Consider the following 21,071-nt stretch of genomic DNA (forward strand, 5'->3'; position numbering starts at 1 on the left):
CCCACGCAGACACAGGGCAAACGTGTAGATTCTGCACAGACAGTGACCCAAGCCAGGAATCTAACCTGAGTCGCTGCTGCTGTGAAGCAACAGTGCTAACCTCTGTGATACTGTGTTGCCCTGTGCAGGTTAGGTGGATTAGCCATGGTAAATTGCCCCTTGGTGTCTAAAGATGTGCAGGTTACGGGGATAGGCAGGGGTGTGGACCTGGATAGGGTGCTCTTTCGGAGGGATGGTGCAGATTCAATGGGCTGAATGGCCTCCTGTAGTGTCGGGATTCTATAGTGGAGTTCCACTGGGGTTGGTGTTAGAACTAAGAACAAAGAAAAGTACAGCACAGGAACAGGCCCTTCGGCCCTCCAAGCCCGTGCCGACCATGCTGCCCGACTAAACAACAATCTTCTACACTTCCTGGGTCCGTATGCCTCTATTCCCACCCCTTCACACCCTGATGTATATTAGTGGCCTAGACTTTGGTGCACAAGGCACAGTGTCAAACTTTGAGGATGATGTGAAACTTGGAAGCGTTTAGAACTGTGAGAAGCAGTGTAGAACTTCAAAAGGACATCGACACGGTGGTGGAATGGGCAGACAATTGGCAGGTGAAAATCAATGCAGCGAAGTATGAAGTGATTCATTTTGATCGGAGGACAAAGGGGACAATTCTAAAGAGGTTGCAGAAGCAGAGGGTTAGATGAGCAGAAGTATTTGAAGGTGACAGGACAAGTTGAGAGAGCTGTTAATAAAGCATACGCTAACCTAGGCTTCGTTGTCAGAAGTCCAACCAGGTTAAAGTCCAACAGGTTTATTTGGAATCACTAGCTTTCAGAGCGCAGCTCCTTCCTCCGTTTGATCCAAGCTCTGGGTCACTGTCCATGTGGAGTTTGCACATTCTTCCCGTGTTTCCGTGGGTTTCACCCCCACAACCCAAAGATGTGCAGGGTAGGAGGAGTGGCCACGCTAAATTGCCGCTTGATTGGAAAAAATGAATTGGGTACTCTAAAATTATTTTTTTTAAAAGGGGGAAAGAAATCCTGAGGGTTCTGGACAGAGTATTCAGGGAAAATTTGTTCCCATTTGTGAAATAATCGAGAGGGCACAGATCTAAAGTTATGAGCAAAAAGAGCAAACTTTTTTTATGCAGCAAGTGAGGATGGTATGGGCAAGAATGTACTCTGGGTGGGGGGCTCCAAATGTCCATTACCAAGAGTGGCTCAGTAGCACCACTACAGTGTGGACATGGCTGTGAGATTAGGTCTGCGGCAGGTAGTGAGGGTACCAACAAGAGGGGAAAAACCTACTTGACCTCATCCTCCCCAGCCTGCCTGCTACATATCCATCTGTCCATGACCGTATTGCTGAAGTGGCCGCCACACAGTCTTTGTGAAGACTGAGGAAACCCTCCCATCATGTTGTTTGGCACTAGCACCGTGCAAAATGAAATAGATTTTGAGAAGATCTAGCAACTCGAGACTGGGCAACCATGAGGCACTTTGAACTTTCAGTGGCAGCAGAACTGTATTCGTCCACTATCTCTGTAAGTTATGGCCTGGCCTATCGCCTAGTCTACTATTGCCACCAAACCAGGGGATCAACTCTAGTTCAATGAAGAGAACAAGAGAACATGCCAGGAGCAGCACGGTGTACCTAAAAATGGACAAAGAACAATACAGCACAGGAACAGGCCCTTCAGCCCTCCAAGCCTGTGTCGACCTTGATTCCTGCCTAAACTAAAACCGTATGCACTTACGGAGTCCATATCCTTCCATTCCCACCCTACCAGTAACTGAACAGGACCAGAATATAAGTACTAATAATAATAACCTTTTATTGTCACAAGTATGAAGTTACTGTGAAAAGCCCCAAGTCGCCACATTCCGGCGCCTGTTCGGGTAAACTGGTACGGGAATTGAACCTGCGCTGCTGGCCTTGTTCTGCATCACAGACCAGCTGTCTAGCCCACTGAGCTAAACCAGCCCATGTATGGCTACAGGAGCAGGTCAGAGGAGTCTAATGGCGGGTCACTTGTCTCCTACCTTCCCAAAGCCTGTCCACTATCTACAAGGCACAAGTCAGGAGTGTAATGGAATACACCCCACTTGCCTGGATGAGTGCAGCTCCAACAACACTCGAGCTTGACACCATCCAGGACAAAGCAGCCCACTTGATTGGTGCCCCAACTACATACACTCACTCCCTCCACCACCGATGCACAGTAGCTGCAGTGTGCACCATCTACACGATGCACTGCAGGAACTCGCCCAAGGCTCCTTCGGCAGCACCTTCCAAACCCACGACCGCCACCATCTAGAAAGGCGAGGGCAAGAGACATGGGAACACTGCCGTATGGAAATTCCCCTCCAAGTCGCTCACCATCTTGACTTGGAAATATATCGTTGTTCGTTCACTGTCGCTGGGTCAAAATCCTGGAACTCCCTCCCTAACAGCACAGTGGGTGTGCCTACACCTCTGGAACTGCAATGGTTCAAGAAGACAGCTCAGCGCCACCTTAAGGGAAATTTGGGATGGGCAATCAATGCTACCCTCAGCAGCAATGCCCACATGCCAAAAATGAATGAAAAGGAAATCAAATAATCTGGTACTATAGTAATATTGTCGGCTTTTGTTCCTCACTCTGAGGGAGCGCTACCACAAGGCGATTAGGAGTCTGTGGCTAAAAGCAAATTACTGCGGCTGCTGGAATCTGAAACAAAAGCAGAAAATACTGGACAATCTCTGTGGAGAGAGAAGAGAGCTAACATTTCAAATCTGGATTACTCTTTGTCAGAGCTCGAGAGAACTGGCAATGGGGTCAGATTTATATTGTGGCGGGGGAGGGGCCAGCAATAGGTGGAGAGAGACAAAGATGTCGAGGACAGAAGACAAAAGGATGGCCTCCTTCAGCACTGTTCTATGTTCTATATCGGGGTGATTAAGCTAAGAAAGGCGCTGATAGTGGCACATAAAGAGATTAGAATGTGTGAATGAAGTCTGTGGCACCTTTTTAAATAATGTCTGAAAACGTGAAATCTGTGTGGCTGTGCTGTGCTCATAGTCGAATTCTCTCTGCATGACACAATTTTTCTTTGATCCTCCAGGCATGTTAGTTCAGGCAAGTGATCAGATTCGGTCAAATGAATAATTTGTCTGCTTTTACTTTCTAGTTGAAATGAGGGGCTTCCTGGCCTTGGTCACCAGCACCATCAATATCGCACGATGGTCAGCGGAATGGGTGCAGTTGAAGTGCATTCCTCCTAGGAATGGTTCTTTTGTACCCTCCACAAACCCCCTCCAACCCTTTCTCCACCCCACATCTGCCCTTGCAGTTGTCCGAGGTAGTACGGTCTGACACTTCCACTTAGTGGTTGAACCATGAAATTTGTCAGGCTGTCCAAATGAGTTGTTGTAACTAGGGAGGTTTGGATTGGAATGTGAAGCAGTAGGGCCTCTTCGGCTAGTATTGGGTGTGAGTTAAATAATGCTCTGAGTAAACTTTAAAAAAATTAGAGTAATGGACGCGACATAACCAGAACAACCTGCATTTATGTAGCACCTTTCATATAGTAAACATTTCAGAGGCTTGTAATCAAACAAAAAAGTTGACCCTGAGACGGCATTAAGAAAGTGACCAGCAACATGCTCAACGAAAGTAGGTTCAAAGATAGGCTTTTAAAGGAGCGGCACAAAGGTTTAAGAGTTGAATTCCAGAAGCAGCTGTTTAAAAATAGTTGTCGAGGACGATTTCTATTCTCCAATACTTCCCATTCCAAGGTGACAATGTTAACTCTTTACACGCTTACTGCATAACCTTGTGTTGGGAGAGGATTGCTGCAGTGCATGGAGCTATCAAAGGAGATCTCAATGCTTTAAACCTTTTTCTGTCTCGCTCACTGTGCTGCGGCCTCGCACTCTTGCCACCAGCCTCTTTGTTTCCATTTCCACCCATGCCTGCCCGTCGCTAACCGCTCACTCTACCCTACGGTCCAGGCTGCCTCGTGCTGATGACCCCCGAGCCGCTGGACGTACGCTGGACTCGCCGGCTCTGACCACAGCCGCGAACAGAAACTACACTGAGTTTGTGTATGAGCACAATCTGAAGAATGCAGCACAGTAAAACACTGGCAAGCTTTTGTTACCCCAGCCCAAAGAACAGACCCGTTCAAGCTGGCTCACCTCGATGATGAATACGCACAGACTGCAAACTGGCCAAGAGGAGCTCCCGCCTGCTCAGTGATGATGTGCCAAGTGCCTTGAATGGTTGTGGAAAGGGCGGGGGAATGAAAAGAGGGATGTTCATTGAAATCTGTTGGTAATGTGCTTCTTGCTGAAATAATAGTGCGTGAATTTTATCTGGCCAGTTTGCGTTCAAACCAGGTGAGCAGCAAGTAAGTGTCTTTGTCGAAATTAAATGGCTTTATGCCTGTTAATAGAGTGTCCTCTTCAATCCCTGGACCTTGTACTGAGAATAACGTCCCTCCACAATGTATGATATCCTGTGACCACGTATCTCAATGTCCCTCCCTTATTCTGTGACGTGTGCACCCCGGCCTAGATCCAACAGCAGCAATCTTGGATTTTTGACAGGAAAGAGCAATCGGCTTTTGAAAATCGTGCAGTGCTGCCTCATGGCGCCAGGGACCCGGGTTTGATTCCGGGCTTGGCTCACTGTCTGTGTGGAGTGTGCACGTTCTCCTCATGTCTGCGTGGGTTTCCTCCGGGTGCTCCGGTCTTCTCCCACAGTCCAAAGATGTGCGGGTTCGGCGGATTGGCCATGAAAAATTGCCCTTTTGTGTCCAAAGATGTGCAGATCAGGTGCCATTACCGGAGAGAGGGGGGAGGGGCCTGGGTAGGGTGCTCTGTCAGAGGGTCGGTGCCGACTCGGTGGGCTGAATGGCCTCCTTCTGCACTATAGGAATTCTATGATTTTATTCTCTGGTTCATGCCTGAATCCGGATTCGTGACTGGCGGGGCATGATTGAACATTTACTATCTCTTGCTTGTTGAGCAGGGAGCAAAGTAATAGAATCGGCCATGGTTCCACGTTAATCATGGGTTGATGCCCCTTTTAAAGGAGTGAATTTTCCTTTGACGGTTCACCATTGCGCAGTCTCTGTGTCTCTTTTTATTTTGTTGCTCTCACTCACTCCCACCCCATGTCAGGAATTATCGTTACAAATACTGGAGTATTGTTTTCTTTAGCAGAAATGCTTTTCTGACCCTTAAAGCAGGGGAATTGTGATTTCCGCCCTTTGCTTGTTCAGTTCAATCAGTAACGAAGAGCAGGAACACTGAAGGCCGCTATTTTCTCTTCTCCCCATTGGAGCCTTTGTCTAGTTAGTTCCCCAAGTGATGTCAAATGTTGAGGTTGCATCTCGTGTGTAGCCTCCACAGGACTGGGTGCTCCAAAAAAGAAGCTGCCCGCTCTTCACCTTCCTGTTAATTTGGACCTGAAGTTTGTCGCTCAGCAATCGAATGGTGACTGCCTTTTATTTTTGTCAAGGGAGTTAAGGGGCTTGGAAAGAGGGAGGAAGAAAAAGCTAACACGGTGTAATGATACAGGAGGTGGGTGATGGACAAACAGATAAATGTACATGTACTTTATTAGTCAATATCACATTAATTGTGCCTCGTATTTACGGACCAAATATTATTGCTGATTCTGTTTTGCTCTTAATGACATTTTCAACATTTTAGAATTGTAATCAATAGTTTTTTTGCCTTTCGTTCAGTTTCTGTTATTGAGCCGTGTTCAGTGTTGAGCAGATTCTTTTACATCTATAAAGTGCATTTTACGACCATATTCTGTTCTGTATTTTTAAAAATCTTTCAAGGATAGCTTATTTTTGGCGCCAGCTGTTTACCAATAATTTGCATGCACCTCGATGCTGATTTTAACCGTGGTGCACAGTGTTCTGATTTAAGATGTAGCGACTCCCGAGGCATCAGAATGAAAAGCGGTCTTTCCAAATCCCAGTGCCTGAAAGAATTCCACATTTCTTTGAAAATTGGACCGAGGGTTGGATTGCCAGCAGCTTGGAGCTAATCATTGCCAGAGGCCACAGATTGGACACCCGTCTGTTGGGGAGTTTTGGCGGAGAGGGCCATTCAGTGCCAGGAGCCTGTGACTGGTTTGACTGTGACCGCAACCCTTGCAATGGTCACTCGAGCTCCTCTCTCCAGAAACAAATTTACATGTTGCTTGAACACATCCGCCCTTTACCAACGTATTGGTTTTAAGGCGGGGAAACGGTTCGATGTTCATTCCTTAATTTTAATTTCTAGCTGGTCACCCCATGTATTTCAAATGAGTTTTCAGCAGTGATATATCTAACTATATTCCTCCATTTCTGTATCTTCGAAAAGTGCATCACTAGGTTGTAGAGCACATTGGAATATTGTGAAGCTATGAAAGACATTATGCAAGTGCAAGTCATTCTGTCTGGTGTGTCGAACCTTGGGGCATGCCGATGTGCTTTGTACCTCGAGGGTGATGAAGAATGATGCCAACAGAATGGGCTCAATGCCCATATTGTCTCTGGTAATTCATGGAGGCCATATCTTGCTTCTCACTTGATGAGGAATTATTTCCTTCAAGCTATATTACCAAGAGTTTGTATCTACAAGGGAGAGATGTCTATGGTCCTCCATGGGCAATAGCTAATTTATCTCGCCAGCTAATGAAGTGTAGTCCATGTTATAACGTAGGAAACAAGGCAGCCAATTTGAACAGGGCATTGACCTAAAAACAGCAAAGTAATAATGACCCAATAATCTGTTTTAGTCATGCTAGTTGAGGGGTTAATATTGGCCAGGACACTGTGGATTACTCCCCTCCTCTTCTTTGAAATAGTGTCATGGAGTCTTTTACATCACATTTGGAAAGAGAAGGGAACTCCAAGATTGCACCTGACCGTGCCCTGCCCCTTAGTACTGCACTGGAGTGTGGTTCTAGATCTCTGTGTTCAAGTCTCTCTTGAGTGGGACAAACCTCCGTTTTGATATCAACTTGAGTGTATTTGCCCACTTCTAGGATGTGAAAACTTAGGTGCGGAAGAATGGCTCCGGGAGCGAGGAACTTCAGTACTGTCTCAGATTAGAGAAGTTGGGACTGCTCTTAACAAAGAGAAGGTTGAGAGGGGATTTGGCAGAGGAGTTCAAAGCCACAAGGGGTCTGGACAGAGTAGAGAGAAACTGTTCCATTGGGGGAAAGGGATGAGAAGCAGAGGACTCCAATTGAAGCCGAATGGCAAATGAACCAAAGGCAATGCGAGGAGGGACCTTTTTCCGCAGAGTGTTTAGGATCTGGAGTGCACTGCCCAAGAGGATGGTCAAGGAAGATTCAATCATGGCTTTCAAAAGCAAATAAGTACTTGCGTGGGAGAAAACTTTGCAGGGCTGTGGGGAAAGGGTAGTGGGGTGGGAATGATAAAATTGCTCTTTCAGAGGAACAACATGGACTTGATGAGCTGAATGCAAGCATCCTATGAACGTGTAACCTTTTGACTCAGGCAAGTGTGCTATCAACTGAGTTATGGCAGACACTGTTATGTATATTGGTGCATGAATGAATAATTAAAATGTTTAAAAGATCAGCACCCTTGGAATACGGGCGGAGACGTAGATTGTATTGTACAGGTAAACGTAAGGCAACTTCTATTTGAAAAATGGAAAAGCGTTATGTTCAGAATTAATAGCACAAGCAAAACATGTTATCTAGGCTCTATCCCCGTCCCCGTCCCCCGCAATAGTTGAAATGCCTTTGACGTACTCTGCCCAATGTGGCACAGAATGGCTCCTCAAACAAGCTAATGAGACTTGCCACTTCCTATAGAATCAGCAAAGATCTACCACTTTAAGTGGGGAATGAATGGAATTGGATAACGCTGCTCATTTGTTTGCAGCTTCTGTGTGGCGTATGCTAAAAATAGGGCCCTCGTTTTTTTTCTGTGCCTTTTTGAGTTATTGCACCGAATTGAACACATTTTTTCAGAGGGATGTTTCTAGGAATTCTTCCATTTCATTGAATATATGCAGGAGAATCCAGCCCGCCTCCTGCCGTACCAGGAGGTGCGAGAGTCTTGTGCACACATCCCACTCGCTCGGCCTGATGAAAAGCAGACACGCATCCATCGTGGGATGTTTTGAGCTAGCCATTTTCGGAACACTTTATGACTGTGTAAATACAGCAGTTTTCTTCTTAAAATATGTATTAGGGTCATAGAACTGCTTTAAAAAAAAAAAAACAAGCTCCAGGACGTTGCCGTCCATTCATATTAGTCAGTTCAGTCATGCAGCTGTAGAGGAACCTAACCAGGTCCCACTGCTACAATATCACAATGTCAACATTACATTTAGAACTAATTTGCCTGGTGTTGCCATTAGGATTTCGCACTTTCAGCATTGCAGTTCGGGTTTCAGTTCTGTTTGTTGAATTTGATGTGAAGAATGGCTTGAACAGATATTCTTGTGAGGAGAGATAAAACACGTAATAATAATAAAAATAATTATCTTTATTGTCACAGTAGGCTTACATTACACAGCAGCAATGTGGTTAGCACAGTTGCTTCACAGCTCCAGGGTCCCAGTTTCGATTCCCGGCTTGGGTCACTGTCTGTGCGGAGTCTGCACATTCTCCCCGTATCTGCATGGGTTTCCTCCGGGTGAACATAGAGCATAGAACATACAGTGCAGAAGGAGGCCATTCGGCCCATCGACTCTGCACCGACCCACTTAAACCCTCACTTCCACCCTATCCCTGTAACCCAATAACCTCTCCTAACCTTTTTGGTCACTAAGGGCAATTTATCATGGCCAATGCACCTAATCTGCACATCTTTGGACTGTGGGAGGAAACCGGAGCACCCGGGGGAAACCCACGCGGACACGGGGAGAACGTGCAGACTCCACACAGACAGTGACCCAGCGGGGAATCGAACCTGGGACGCTGGCGCTGTGAAGCCACAGTGCTAGCCACTTGTGCTACCGTGCTGCTCATAATATATGGGAGTGAAAAGGAATGCACTAGTGATGGGGCTTTGTAGTCAATGGGCTACATGCTGTCCTCTGCCGCACGACTGGGAATTCGGAAGGCCATGTAAATTCTATTGCCTTCCCAGTGCCCAGGCTAAAGAAAGCTTGCACCCGGAGATTAATTTTGAGTGCAGTAGGAGTATCCAGTTGTCATGATCCGTGTAGGAGTCAATGTCACAGATCTGTAGAGGGACAGGTAGTATTGAGGAAGCAAGGGGGCTGTAGAACGATTTGGACAAGCTAGGAGAGTGGGCAATGAAGTGGCAAATGAAATACAATGTGGAAAAGTGTGAGGTTATGCACTTTGGAAGGAGGAATTTAGGCATAGACTATTTTCTAAATGGGGAAATGCTTAGGAGATCAGAAACACAAAGGGACTTGGGAGTACTTGTTCACGATTCTCATAAGGTTAACGTGCAGGTTCAGTCGGCAGTTAAGAAGGCAAATGCAATGTTAGCATTCATGTCAAGAGGGCTAGAATACAAGACCAGTGGTGGACTTGTGAGGCTGTATAAGGCTCTGGTCAGACCCCATTTGGAGTATTGTGAGCAGTTTTGGGTGCTCCGGTTTCCTCCCACAGTCCAAAGATGTGCAGGTTATTAGTGTTCAAATAAAAGGTTAGGTGGGGTTACTGGGTTACGGGGATAGGGTGGAGGCGTGGGCTGAAGTAGGGTGCTCTTTCCAAGAGCCGGTGCAGACTCAATGGGCCGAATGGCCTCCTTCTGCACTGTAAATTCTATGATTAACACTGCAATGAAGTTACTGCGAAAATCCCCTTGTTGCCGCATTCCAGCGCCTGTTTGGGTACACAGAGGGAGAATTCAGAATGTCCAGTTCACCTAACTTTTGGGACTTGTGGGAAGAAACCGGAGCACCCGGAGGAAACCATTGCAGACACTGGGAGAAGGTGCAGACTCTGCACAGACAGTGGCCCAAGCCGTGAATCGAACCTGGGACCCTGGAGCTATGAACAACACTGCTAACCACTATGCTACCGTGCTGCCCACATGATCGATTTTATTCCGCTCATTTTCTCCACCCCACCCACTCAAGGCTGGAAATGTTACAAATAATTCTGCCTCTTCTTTCATATTTCCACTCGTGTATGTGTTAAGTGTTGTCCCATTCCAGCCAAAGTTGAACTTTATAAATAACCGTGTGGTCCCGGGCAGTGGTGATCAAATGTATCTCCACTCTTGTGAGGCTGGACAGACTCTTCCGCACCTATGGGCCATTGGCTGACCTCCCCTTGTGGAGAGATTTTTCATCACCGCCGCTATTCCTGATGGGTCCCTAGTTTCTCACCTTTGGATCTTCTTGAGGCTCTGGTGAGCAGAAAGGTTTGCAAGAGTGTCTAATCCCCTCGTGAATGTACGCCCCATGTTTGAGTAATGAATGATCCGGTGCTGGAAGCGCAAACAAAATGCTGGCACAACGTGGGAAGAAACCCTGTCGGTTTCGGAATTTGGAAGTGAGCCGCAGCTAATACTCTGGTCATGATCATTTATCGGAACTGTTATGTTTCTGCCCCCTTTTCTGCATTCTGGCAAAAGCATTTCCTCCGACATATTTTGGTCAGTCTTCTTCCACTCCCATTACTGTTGTGTTATGCTTCTTCATGTAGCATAAGCTGCTCTTGATGTATGCTCTGACAAAGGAAGGTTCAGACTTGGAGATAGGTTTAACACATTTATCGAACAGTTAACAATTCTCCTACTTGAGTTCGACTCTCCTGCTGATCTTGCTATAGTAACTCAATCTAACTAACTAGTCTGCTCTAATCCACGTGTGGGTGTGATGCTTCCGATCTGCCCCAGTGTGGCCTGTGGAAAGAGAAAGAGCATGTGTGCCCTGTCCTTTTATATGTGTTCCCCCCCCTGTGGTAGTGTCACCTCTGGGTGTCTTGACTGCCCATTGGTTGTGTCCCATCCTATGTGTTCATTAGCTGTCTGTCTGCATGTCATGATGTCTCTGGTTCTCCCTCTAGTGTTTACTTAGTGCTAGTGTATCCACACCAACCCCCTGTGTATCTATAGTGATGCATATCACCACAGTTACCAGCAGCTTCCCCCTGTTCTGAAAGGACTCGACCCGAGATGTCAGCCAGCCCTTCTCTTTAGAACGGATTGATTCTGCATGTTTTCTGTCCTTGACGCAGAGGAATTTCAAATCCTTTTTAGTGGGATCATCCATCCTGAACAATACCTTTATCAAACCCCACGGACATGTTGACTGTTGAAAGGCATGCTATTTTGTTTAAAATGTCGTTGTGTTATGATATTATTAATCTGAAGACGTGGTTCACAAATGTTGCCTTCTGGTACTGAATCTGTAGCGATCTCAAAAGTATTAAAGGCTTTATTCATGCCCTGTCAATCATATCAGTCTTTGAGAGCAGAAATCATAATCACAAGGGCTATTTTAAAAATGAATGGGAATTGGGTTAAGTTGGCTGCCATGGGGCTGAAATACAGCTGGTAGGCTCCCAATAGCACTTTACTTTTGAGTGGCTGCTTACTGATGTTGCCACTCTGGATTCCTCAAGCAAGGATTTGCTAGTGAAGGATAAAACAGAAGGGAATGAAAGCATGTGCACTTAAGGCACAATTTATGTTCCTTTTCTTTCTTGATTGAAGGTTTTTTCTAAGCAAACCATCCAATGAGTTGTATTGTGCAGCATTTTCAAAACCAATATATTTTGGGTAGTGTATTGAATAGTTGCACTGAGTAATCTTCCCTCTTTAATATGGAATATTGCTATTTTACAACACAGCTAAAATTTTCAATGATATTTCTTACTATACTTGGTAAAATGTCCCCAAGCCACTCTTGCATGGGGTTAGATGTATTCAGGCACTTGAAGGGGGGGGGGGCGGGGTTTGGGGCTAAACAATGTTACGATCCCATTAGAGACCGTTGACATTTCAAGAGAAGTTTGACCACCTGCCTATTAACTAAAAGAACTAGGCCACAAAATTTCACATTTCTAAATCAAAAGCGTACTGTACGCAAAAATCGAGCAAAAGCAACATCGCTAACGTGCCATCATATTTAAAATGTGGACTTCAGTGTTTTCTAGCTGTGGAATTTGAACATTCAGAATGTCCCTGGTTCCTAATAGCGTTCCCCTAGTTCCACAGCTGCTGACGGATGCTTTCTCCCTGCCATTTCCAAGCTGACTCGCTGCAAACTTTCTGTGAGAAACACCCAGCTAAATAAAAAAATAAATAAGAATTGTTCTAACCCCCATAGCCTATCTCCGTGGCAATGGCATGCTTCAAACAGAAGTCGAAACTACTTTTTACCTCCAACACAACTCTTTGCTTCTGTGATTCACATTAATCAATTCTATCTCTACTGCATAGAAGTGCCCTTGCCCCAGATTCCCTGGGTCCACACAGAAACCCCCTGGTTTGCAAAGCTGCTTTTCATCTGAAAACTAAATTAATAATTTAAATCCCTTACTGGAATAAGTGCTGACATTAAGGCTCTTCCAAAAGCTCAACGATGGTTTGTTCAGTGTTAACTTTTTCATCATCAACTCTGACCTTGTCGACTAATTAATTTTAACTGTAATTAATTCTGGCTTGTTCGATTTGCATTTACAGCAGAATTGTGTTTACCAGTTTCTTATTTATTTATATATATATATATATATATATATATATTTATTTATTTTTTCTAAATCCAGGGCCCCCACGTAGATGGTTAGTTTCTTAAATATGCGAATTGTGAAACTAGATATTCGCAAAACTGGATGAACTCAATCTTGACGATAATTAATTGAAGGAATGTTATTATTCATCAGTGTAGAAATTAGCTCAAGCCTGTTTTAGAGCCCTGCAATTGGGCAGCGAATACTGGAAACCTGACGTTTGGCCAGAAAATCAATTGCTGAAAATCTTATAGCAATAAAGTCGGTGCTTCCAATATATCCGTTGTTTGGTTGCAATGGATTAGCAGAACAAATTGAAGGGATCTTTTCTTTCATTTCTCTGAAGGTGGATTGTGGTTACATAGCCCTGTGCCCTAAACAGTCCTCTAGGTATCTTAGTCAAGGAGCTGTACGTGAGCTTGAGTACTGATTGTCCGCAGCATGTTCAGTCACATTGTTGGAATCGAGCCCAATCAGTTCCCAGGTTACTTTGCACCCCCCCCTCCCCAGCCAGTCCATGGGGTGGTGATCAGGTACCAGTTTTGTGCTGCCAATCCTACTCAAGTAAGATCTGCAAACTCAGCACTGACTGGGTATGGAAGCTTTTGGTTTGTTTACCTCTGTTATATTATGATATTGTAATACGTATATTACTCTTTTTGTCTCGCTGAGTTGTTGAAATATAGACGTAGTCTTCCAGTGATGATAAGTAATTTACTGTGAGTTCTTTTTACTTAATACTAAACTAGTAAACAAACAAATAACTGTAGATTAAACTATTAAATAAGATAATGCTAAATACTGATATCTATTAACTTCTTCTCTCTAGCTCTGTACTTTCTGCGCTCCAGACACACACACCACTAGGAAAGAGCGGGAAAACCGTTATATAGGTCCTGATAGTGTGGCCATCTAGTGTTCAGTTGCCTGCACCTAGATTAACATAGTCTGATGATGTATTACTACATACAGAGATCACTACAACCTCTATGACTCCACGTGGTATTGCGATTGAACCTGGAAGAGTGCTGTTTTTCCACTGATTTATTCATACTCCAATTGCTCTCATCTTGGTGCCTCCTTTAAGATCTGAACGTCCTGTCGTTTGCGCCTTATCATTCCAGCACATTATGCTGATGTTTTAATGCATTGTGCCGCCCAGTCAAAGGTGTTTCCGTTGAAGGAACAAAGAAACTCTTAACGTCTCGCTTTCAGAAATGTCTCAAAGGTTGTTGAAAATCTGATCATCTGTCTGTTGTAACTGAAGCAGGTAAGGTTGTTTTCAGAACTGCGCAGAATTAGATCGAAGGTGTGTAGCTTACTCGATCTTTGCGATGTGGTGACACAAATGGCTCTTGGCATGACCGTTGGCTAAGATGAAGGTAATCTTTCTTGTTGAATGTTTACTGCCAACAGGTTGTGCTTGTGATGTGACTAACAAAGTCCCCGGGGACTCCTGCATTACATTAATTAGTGACTGCGTCTACCTATGGCTGGGTCGGACTTGTTCTGCAAATAGCTTCAATCACATGATTGTAGCGGTTACTGGTGACTCAAAGTGAAATGTTGCTGTTCGATGGGATTCTGGTGTTTTTTGCCTGTGGTTTTGGCGGTTACGTTCTGAGATTCTGTGCTGCTGTTCTTTGCAATTCGTAATGATTTGTCTGACTATTGCTCCCACCCTGACCATACGAGGCGCATCAATGATTGGGATGCAACCAAATTAGCCAACTAATTTTTGAATCGATATTTAAAAGGGCGCAGTCTTCATGAAGATTTGTGGGGAAGTCCATCTGAGATCAGATTTGTATCAGATGGTAAAACTGCAAGGCTGGTAAACTGCCCATGTCAGGATGGGTGCTACTGCAATTTCTTTCTCCCAAAGCAGCAAGGCTATCTTCACTCCTAAGCCACAAAGTAACTCTTTATGGCAATCTCTTGGAGGCAGTGCCCCTTTAACAATTGCCAACCCTTTGAGCACTGTGACCATGCTTCTGTCACATGTTGTAGCCCTCACAAATTCTCAAAAAGGACATAGAGCAGATGCTGCAAATCCGGAATGAGCATTGAAAATGAACCGTTGGAAAGGCTACGGAGGGAGAAACCGAGCTAGCATTTCAAGTTGATGACCTTTCATCCCCAAATTATCAACTCGATTTGTTGCAAAGCCAGTTTCTGGACGTGGGAATGAGCTAGGAGGAAACCTCCCTGTCTCTAGCCACCCTCCGCCCCTAAGAATGTCGAGTAATGTGTGCTTGTTAAAGTTTTGAAGTTTCGCTCAGCACTCAAAGGGTTAACGAAAGCAAATGAACTTGTTAAAGCTGGCTGAAAAATTAATGGTGTTGGTGAATTGGGTGCTTTTTTCCCTTCTGTGGCTTACGTGCATGTGGGCGTTGGTCCAAAATAGGAAAAGTTTTCCTGAATGTTTGAGCACCGAAGCAATGTTTTAAAACCGTTTTGTGTATTTATTTATTCTCTTCCTCATTCACAGGGAGCAGATAACAGACTTACTCGATACCAAAGAGCTGCTGGAGACTTGTGTGGATGATGTCATCGGAGTGCCTGTTACCATGGCAGCGCCAGGAATTTCGGAAGATTCGGTTCAAAGTTTGACCTTCGCTGGAACAGATGAGAAACCAGATTCAGCTGGTAAGAGACGGGCTGCTTTGGGTGCTTTGCTACTGTGATAGTGGGATATGTGTGTTGTGTGTGTATATATAATTTGAGGTGCACAGTTTTATACATAGAACATACAGTGCAGAAGGAGGCCATTCGGCCCATCGAGTCTGCACCGACCCACTTAAACCCTCATTTCCACCCTATCCCCGGAACCCAATAACCCCTCCTAACCTTTTTGGTCACTAAGGGCAATTTACTATGGCCAATCTACCTAACCTGCATGTTTTTGGACTGTGGGAGGAAACCAGAGCAGCCGGAGGAAACCCACGCAGACACGGTGAGTATATGCAGACTCCGCACAGACAGTGACACAGCGGGGAATCGAACCTGGGACCCTGGCACTGTGAAGCCACAGTGCTATCCACTTGTGCTACCGTACTGCCCATAGTTGCATTTCATAGAATTATAGAATCCTTAGTGCAGAGGGAGGCCATTATATTTCTTCACTTCAAAACCATGCCTCACACTGAATTACTTTTGTACTACAGTCTTTTTCAGTGTGTGTAGAGTTGAAGGTGTAATCAAACATTATCAAAGGGCACTTGTGTTCAGCTAGGTGGTCTCTTCATATTCTGTCAATCTAGATCAAAAAGACCTCAACACCCTGGGACCCTGCACCTCCTTGTACTGTATAGGCAAACTTTAAAATGCAAGTGTTGTCGCCATTACTTGGCTTGTTTTGTCTTCCCTTCTATAGTTGGTATCCTGCACTGTGGGCCATCATCATGAGTTTGCTCATTTTAACAGAAGACCCACTTATTTGCCCACAACTACAGTCAATTGAACTTTGCCTGATTGTCCAATTGGGTGCATTCCTTAAATTGTGTGGCTGATTTTCGTGTTCTGATCCTTCCATGGCCGTGCCCCATCCCTGCGCCCTTTAACCTCCTCGAACCCTGCAACTCTCCCAAGATTTCTTTTTTTAAAAATATGTTTATAAAAGTTTTTTAACAAAATTTTCAACCATACAAACAACACCCCCCCCCCCCCCCCCCCCCCCCCGCACCCCCCGTAACAACAAAGAAAGAATGCTCGCATAGCCAGACATGAACATGGCAAATCAATATGATACAGACCTTTGTACATTGGATTCCTCTCGTTCGTGTCAGTTTTCCGGATCGTTCATGTGTTTTCTTGCTCAAATGCCCCCAAGAAACCCCCCCCCACCCCTCATCTCCCCCCCTGGGTTGCTGTTGCTGCTGTCCGACCTTCATCTAACGCTCCGCGAGATAGTCTAGGAACGGTTGCCACCGCCTGTAGAACCCCTGCGCAGACCCTCTCAAGGCAAACTTTATCCTCTCCAACTTAATAAACCCTGCCATATCATTTATCCAGGCCTCCACGCTGGGGGGCTTCGCCTCTTTCCACATAAACAAGATCCTTTGCCGGGCTACTAGGGACGCAAAGGCCAGAATGCCGGCCTCTTTCGCCTCCTGCACTCCCGGCTCGTCCACTACTCCAAATAGTGCTAGCCCCCAGCTTGGCTTGACCCGGACTTTCACCACCTTAGATACTATTCCTGTAACTCCCCTCCAGAACCCCATCAGTGCCAGGCATGACCAAAACATATGGACATGGTTCGCCGGACTTCCTGAGCACCTCCCACATCTGTCCTGCACTCCAAAGAACCTACTCAGCCTCGCCCCCGTCATATGCGCTCTGTGCACTACCTTAAACTGTATCCGGCTAAGCCTGGCACACGAGGAAGAGGAATTAACCCTACTTAGGGCATCAGCCCACAGCCCCTCCTCAATCTCCTCCCCTAGCTCCTCTTCCCATTTACCTTTCAGCTCCTCTACCAAAGCCTCGCCCTCTTCTTTCATCTCCTGGTATATCGCCGACACCTTGCCCTCTCCGACCCATACGCCTGCAATCACCCTGTCTTGAATCCCCTGTGCCGGGAGCAGCGGGAATTCCCTCACCTGCCGCCTCACAAACTCCCTCACTTGCATGTACCTGAAGGCATTTCCCGGAGGTAGTCCAAATTTCTCCTCCAGCGCCCCTACGCTCGCAAACCTCCCATCGATGAACAGGTCCCCCATTCTTCTGATCCCTGCCCGATGCCAGCTCTGGAACCCCCCGTCCATCCTTCCTGGGACAAACCGATGGTTATCCCTAATCGGGGACCACACCGAGGCTCCCAGCGCTCCCCTGTGTCGTCTCCATTGCCCCCAGATCTTTAGCGTTGCCGCCACCACTGGGCTCGTGGTGTACCTTGTCGGCGAGAGCGGCAGCGGTGCCGTCACCAGCACTCCCAGGCTCGTTCCTTTGCAGGACGCCATCTCGAACCTCTTCCACACCGCCCCTCTCCCTCCATCATCCACTTACGGATCAAAGCCACGTTGGCTGCACAGTAGTAGCCACCCAAATTCGGCAATGCCAACCCTCCTCTGTCCCTGCTATGCTCCAGGAACCCCCTCCTTACCCTCGGGGTCTTGCTCGCCCACACAAAGCTCATAATGCTCCTGCCTGCCCTCTTAAAAAAGGCCTTGGTGATCACAATTGGAAGGCACTGGAACACAAAAAGAAACCTTGGGAGGACCACCATTTTAATTGACTGTACCCTGCCCGCCAGCGAGAGTGGCAACATGTCCCACCATTTAAAATCCTCCTCCATCTGTTCCACCAGCCTCGTCAAATTCAATTTGTGCAGTGGCCCCCAGCTCCTAGCTACCTGAATCCCCAAGTATCGAAAGCTCCTTTCCGCCCTCCTCAACGGTAGGTCGTCTATCCCTCTTCCCTGATCCCCCGGATGCACCACAAAGAGTTCACTCTGTCCCACGTTGAGCTTATAGCCCGAAAAATCTCCAAACTCCCTTAAGATCTGCATGACCTCAACCATCCCCTCCACTGGGTCCGCCACATACAGCAACAGGTCGTCTGCGTACAGCGACACTCGATGTTCCTCTCCCCCTCGGACCACCCCCTTCCATTTCCCCGACTCCCTTAACGCCATGGCCAAAGGTTCAATTGCCAATGCAAACAGCAGAGGGGACAGGGGGCACCCCGCCTCGTCCCTCGATACAGCCGGAAATACTCCGACCTCCGTCGGTTCGTGACAACACTCGCCACCGGGGCTCTATACAGGAGCTTGACCCAACTAATAAACCCGCCCCCGAAACCAAACCTCCTCAACACTTCCCAGAGATACTCCCACTCTACTCGGTCAAAGGCCTTCTCCGCGTCCATGACTGCCACTATCTCCGCCTCTCCCTCCACCGATGGCATCATTATCACATTTAGGAGCCTTCGCACATTGGTGTTTAGTTACCTACCCTTTACGAATCACCCCTCGTGAATCACCCCGGGACACAGTCCTCAATCCTCATAGCCAACATTTTTGCCAGCAACTTAGCATCAACGTTAAGGAGCGAGATCGGTCTATGCGGCCCACATTGCAATGGGTCCTTATCCCGCTTCAAGATCAAAGAGATCATCGCCTCCGACATTGTCGGGGGCAGGGTCCCCCCCCCCCCCCCCCCCCCCCCGACCCCCCCCCCCCTTGCTTCATTGAAGGTCCTTACCAGCAACGGGGCTAACAGGTCTACAAACTTCCTATAAAACTCCACCGGGAACCCATCCAGCCCCGGGGCCTTCCCCGCCTGCATGCTCCCCAGTCCTTTAACCAGCTCCTCCACCCCAATTGGCGCCCCCAAACCAGCCACCTCCTGCTCCTCCACCCTTGGGAACCTCAGTTGGTCCAAGAATCGTCGCATCCCCTCTTTTCCCCCTGGGGGCTGGGACCTATACAGCTCCTCGTAAAAGGCCTTGAATGCCTCATTCACTTTCACCGCACTCCGCACCATAGTTCCCCTGCCATCCTTGATTCCACCTATTTCCCTCGCTGCCATCCTCTTACGGAGCTGATGTGCCAGCATCCGACTCGCCTTCTCCCCATATTCATATATCGCACCCTGTGCCTTCCTCCACTGTGCCTCTGCCTTCCCTGTGGTCAACAGGTCAAACTCCGTCTGGAGACTTCGTCTCTCCCTGAGTAGTCCCTCATCAGGAGCCTTTGCATATCTCCTGTCCACCCTTAAAATCTCCCCCACTAACCTCTCCCTTTCCCTGCCCTCTCTCTACATCCTATGAGCCCTGATGGAGATTAACTCTCCCCTGAGCACTGCCTTCAGCACCTCCCATACTACTCCCACCTGCATCTCCCCGTTGTCGTTGTCCTCCAGGTACCTTTCGATGCACCCCCGCACCCTCCCTTGTCTGCCAGCAGTCCCACATCCAACCGCCACAACGGGCGTTGGTCCCTCTCCTCCCCCAGCTCTAGCTCCACCCAATGCGGGGCGTGGTCTGCAATGGCTATGGCTGAATACTCCATTCCCTCCACTTTCGGGATCAATGCCCTGCCCAGAACAAAAAAATTTATCCGGGAGTAGGCCTTATGCACGTGGGAGAAAAAAGAAAATTCTCTGGCCAAAGGCCTGGCAAATCTCCACGGATCTACCCCCCCCCCCCCCATCTGATTCATAAACCCCCTAAGCACCTTGGCAGCAGCCGGCCTCCTCCCCGTCCTAGATCTTCTGAAACGATCTAATGCTGGGTCCAGCACCGTGTTAAAATCCCCACCCATTATCAAGCTCCCTACCTCCAAGTCTGGAAATCGCCTCAACATCCGTTTCATGAATCCAGCATTGTCCCAGTTCGGGGCATATACATTCACCAGTACCACCTCTGTCCCCTGCAACCTACCGCTCACCATCACGTATCGGCCTCCATTGTCCGCTACAATGTTATTGGCCTCAAACGACACCCGCTTTCCCACCCGTATTGCCACCCCTCTATTCTTCGCATCCAGCCCCGAATGGAACACCTGTCCTACCCATCCCTTCCTTAACCTGACCTGATCTGCCACCTTCAGATGTGTCTCCTGAAGCATGGCCACGTCTGCCTTCAGTCCCTTTAGATGCGCAAACACTCGGGCCCTCTTAACCGGCCCATTTAGGCCTCTCTCATTCCACATGAGCAGCCGGATTGGGGGGCTGCCCCCCCCCCCCCCGCCGACTAGCCATCTCCTATCTTAGGCCAGTCCCGTGCCCGCGCCTCCCGCACTCTCCAGTCCCCCAGACGGGGAACCCCCGCCCCAACCATCTCTTCCATGTTCAGTTCCCCCTCGGACAGTGCAGCAGCAACCCTGATATTCCCCCCCCCCCTCCCCGCTAGATCCGCATCTAGCACTCTTGCTCCCCCCATATTACTTCCGTGTGTCAGCTGACTTCTGCTGACCCCGGCCTCCCCCGCCTTCCCGTTTATCTCCCCCGTGTGGGAGTCTCTCTTCCTCCTTATCTTCCTCTTCCCCCCCCCCCCCCCCCCCCCCCCCCAAGCACGGAAAAGCCCGCGCTTTCCTGAGCCAGCCCGCCCCCTGTGGCGCAGCTCCTATTGCGGTCATTTTCCCAGATCCCCCATCCCCGAGTCTCACCTCCCTCCAGCACCGACGCCCACATTCCCCACCATCTCGTTTACAGAGAAAGAAGAAGGAAAAAAAAAAAGGAATTTTAACCAGAACTCTACCCACATTCCCATCCATCATCCCACCCATGAAATATTCTTTACCCTTATTTACAACCCCGTATGCAACCAACATTTCCCCCCCACAACTACAGCCCCTCAGTTCGAGTCCAATTTTTCCGTTTGGATAAAGGTCCAAGCCTCTTCTGGCATTTCAAAATAATGGTGTCGGTCCTGATAAGTGACC

At 47.5% G+C, this 21,071-nt stretch overlaps 1 protein-coding gene across 2 annotated transcripts in view; it reads left to right on the top strand.

The window, feature by feature from the left end:
* The window catches only part of epb41l5 (erythrocyte membrane protein band 4.1 like 5), a 211,912-nt gene that overhangs the window by 155,082 nt on the left and 35,759 nt on the right, over positions 1–21,071 (top strand). Inside the window, exon 16 of one of the 2 annotated variants that reach the window (XM_072470182.1) lies at positions 15,177–15,334. In XM_072470182.1, coding sequence (XP_072326283.1) covers positions 15,177–15,334 — 158 coding nt within the window. Of the gene's footprint in view, positions 1–3,987; positions 5,801–15,176; positions 15,335–21,071 lie in introns of those variants that run through there. The other variant, XM_072470187.1, reaches the window with a different exon arrangement.

The sequence above is a fragment of the Scyliorhinus torazame genome, chromosome 2 (assembly GCF_047496885.1).
Source record: "Scyliorhinus torazame isolate Kashiwa2021f chromosome 2, sScyTor2.1, whole genome shotgun sequence".
Taxonomy (NCBI): Eukaryota; Metazoa; Chordata; class Chondrichthyes; order Carcharhiniformes; family Scyliorhinidae; genus Scyliorhinus; species Scyliorhinus torazame.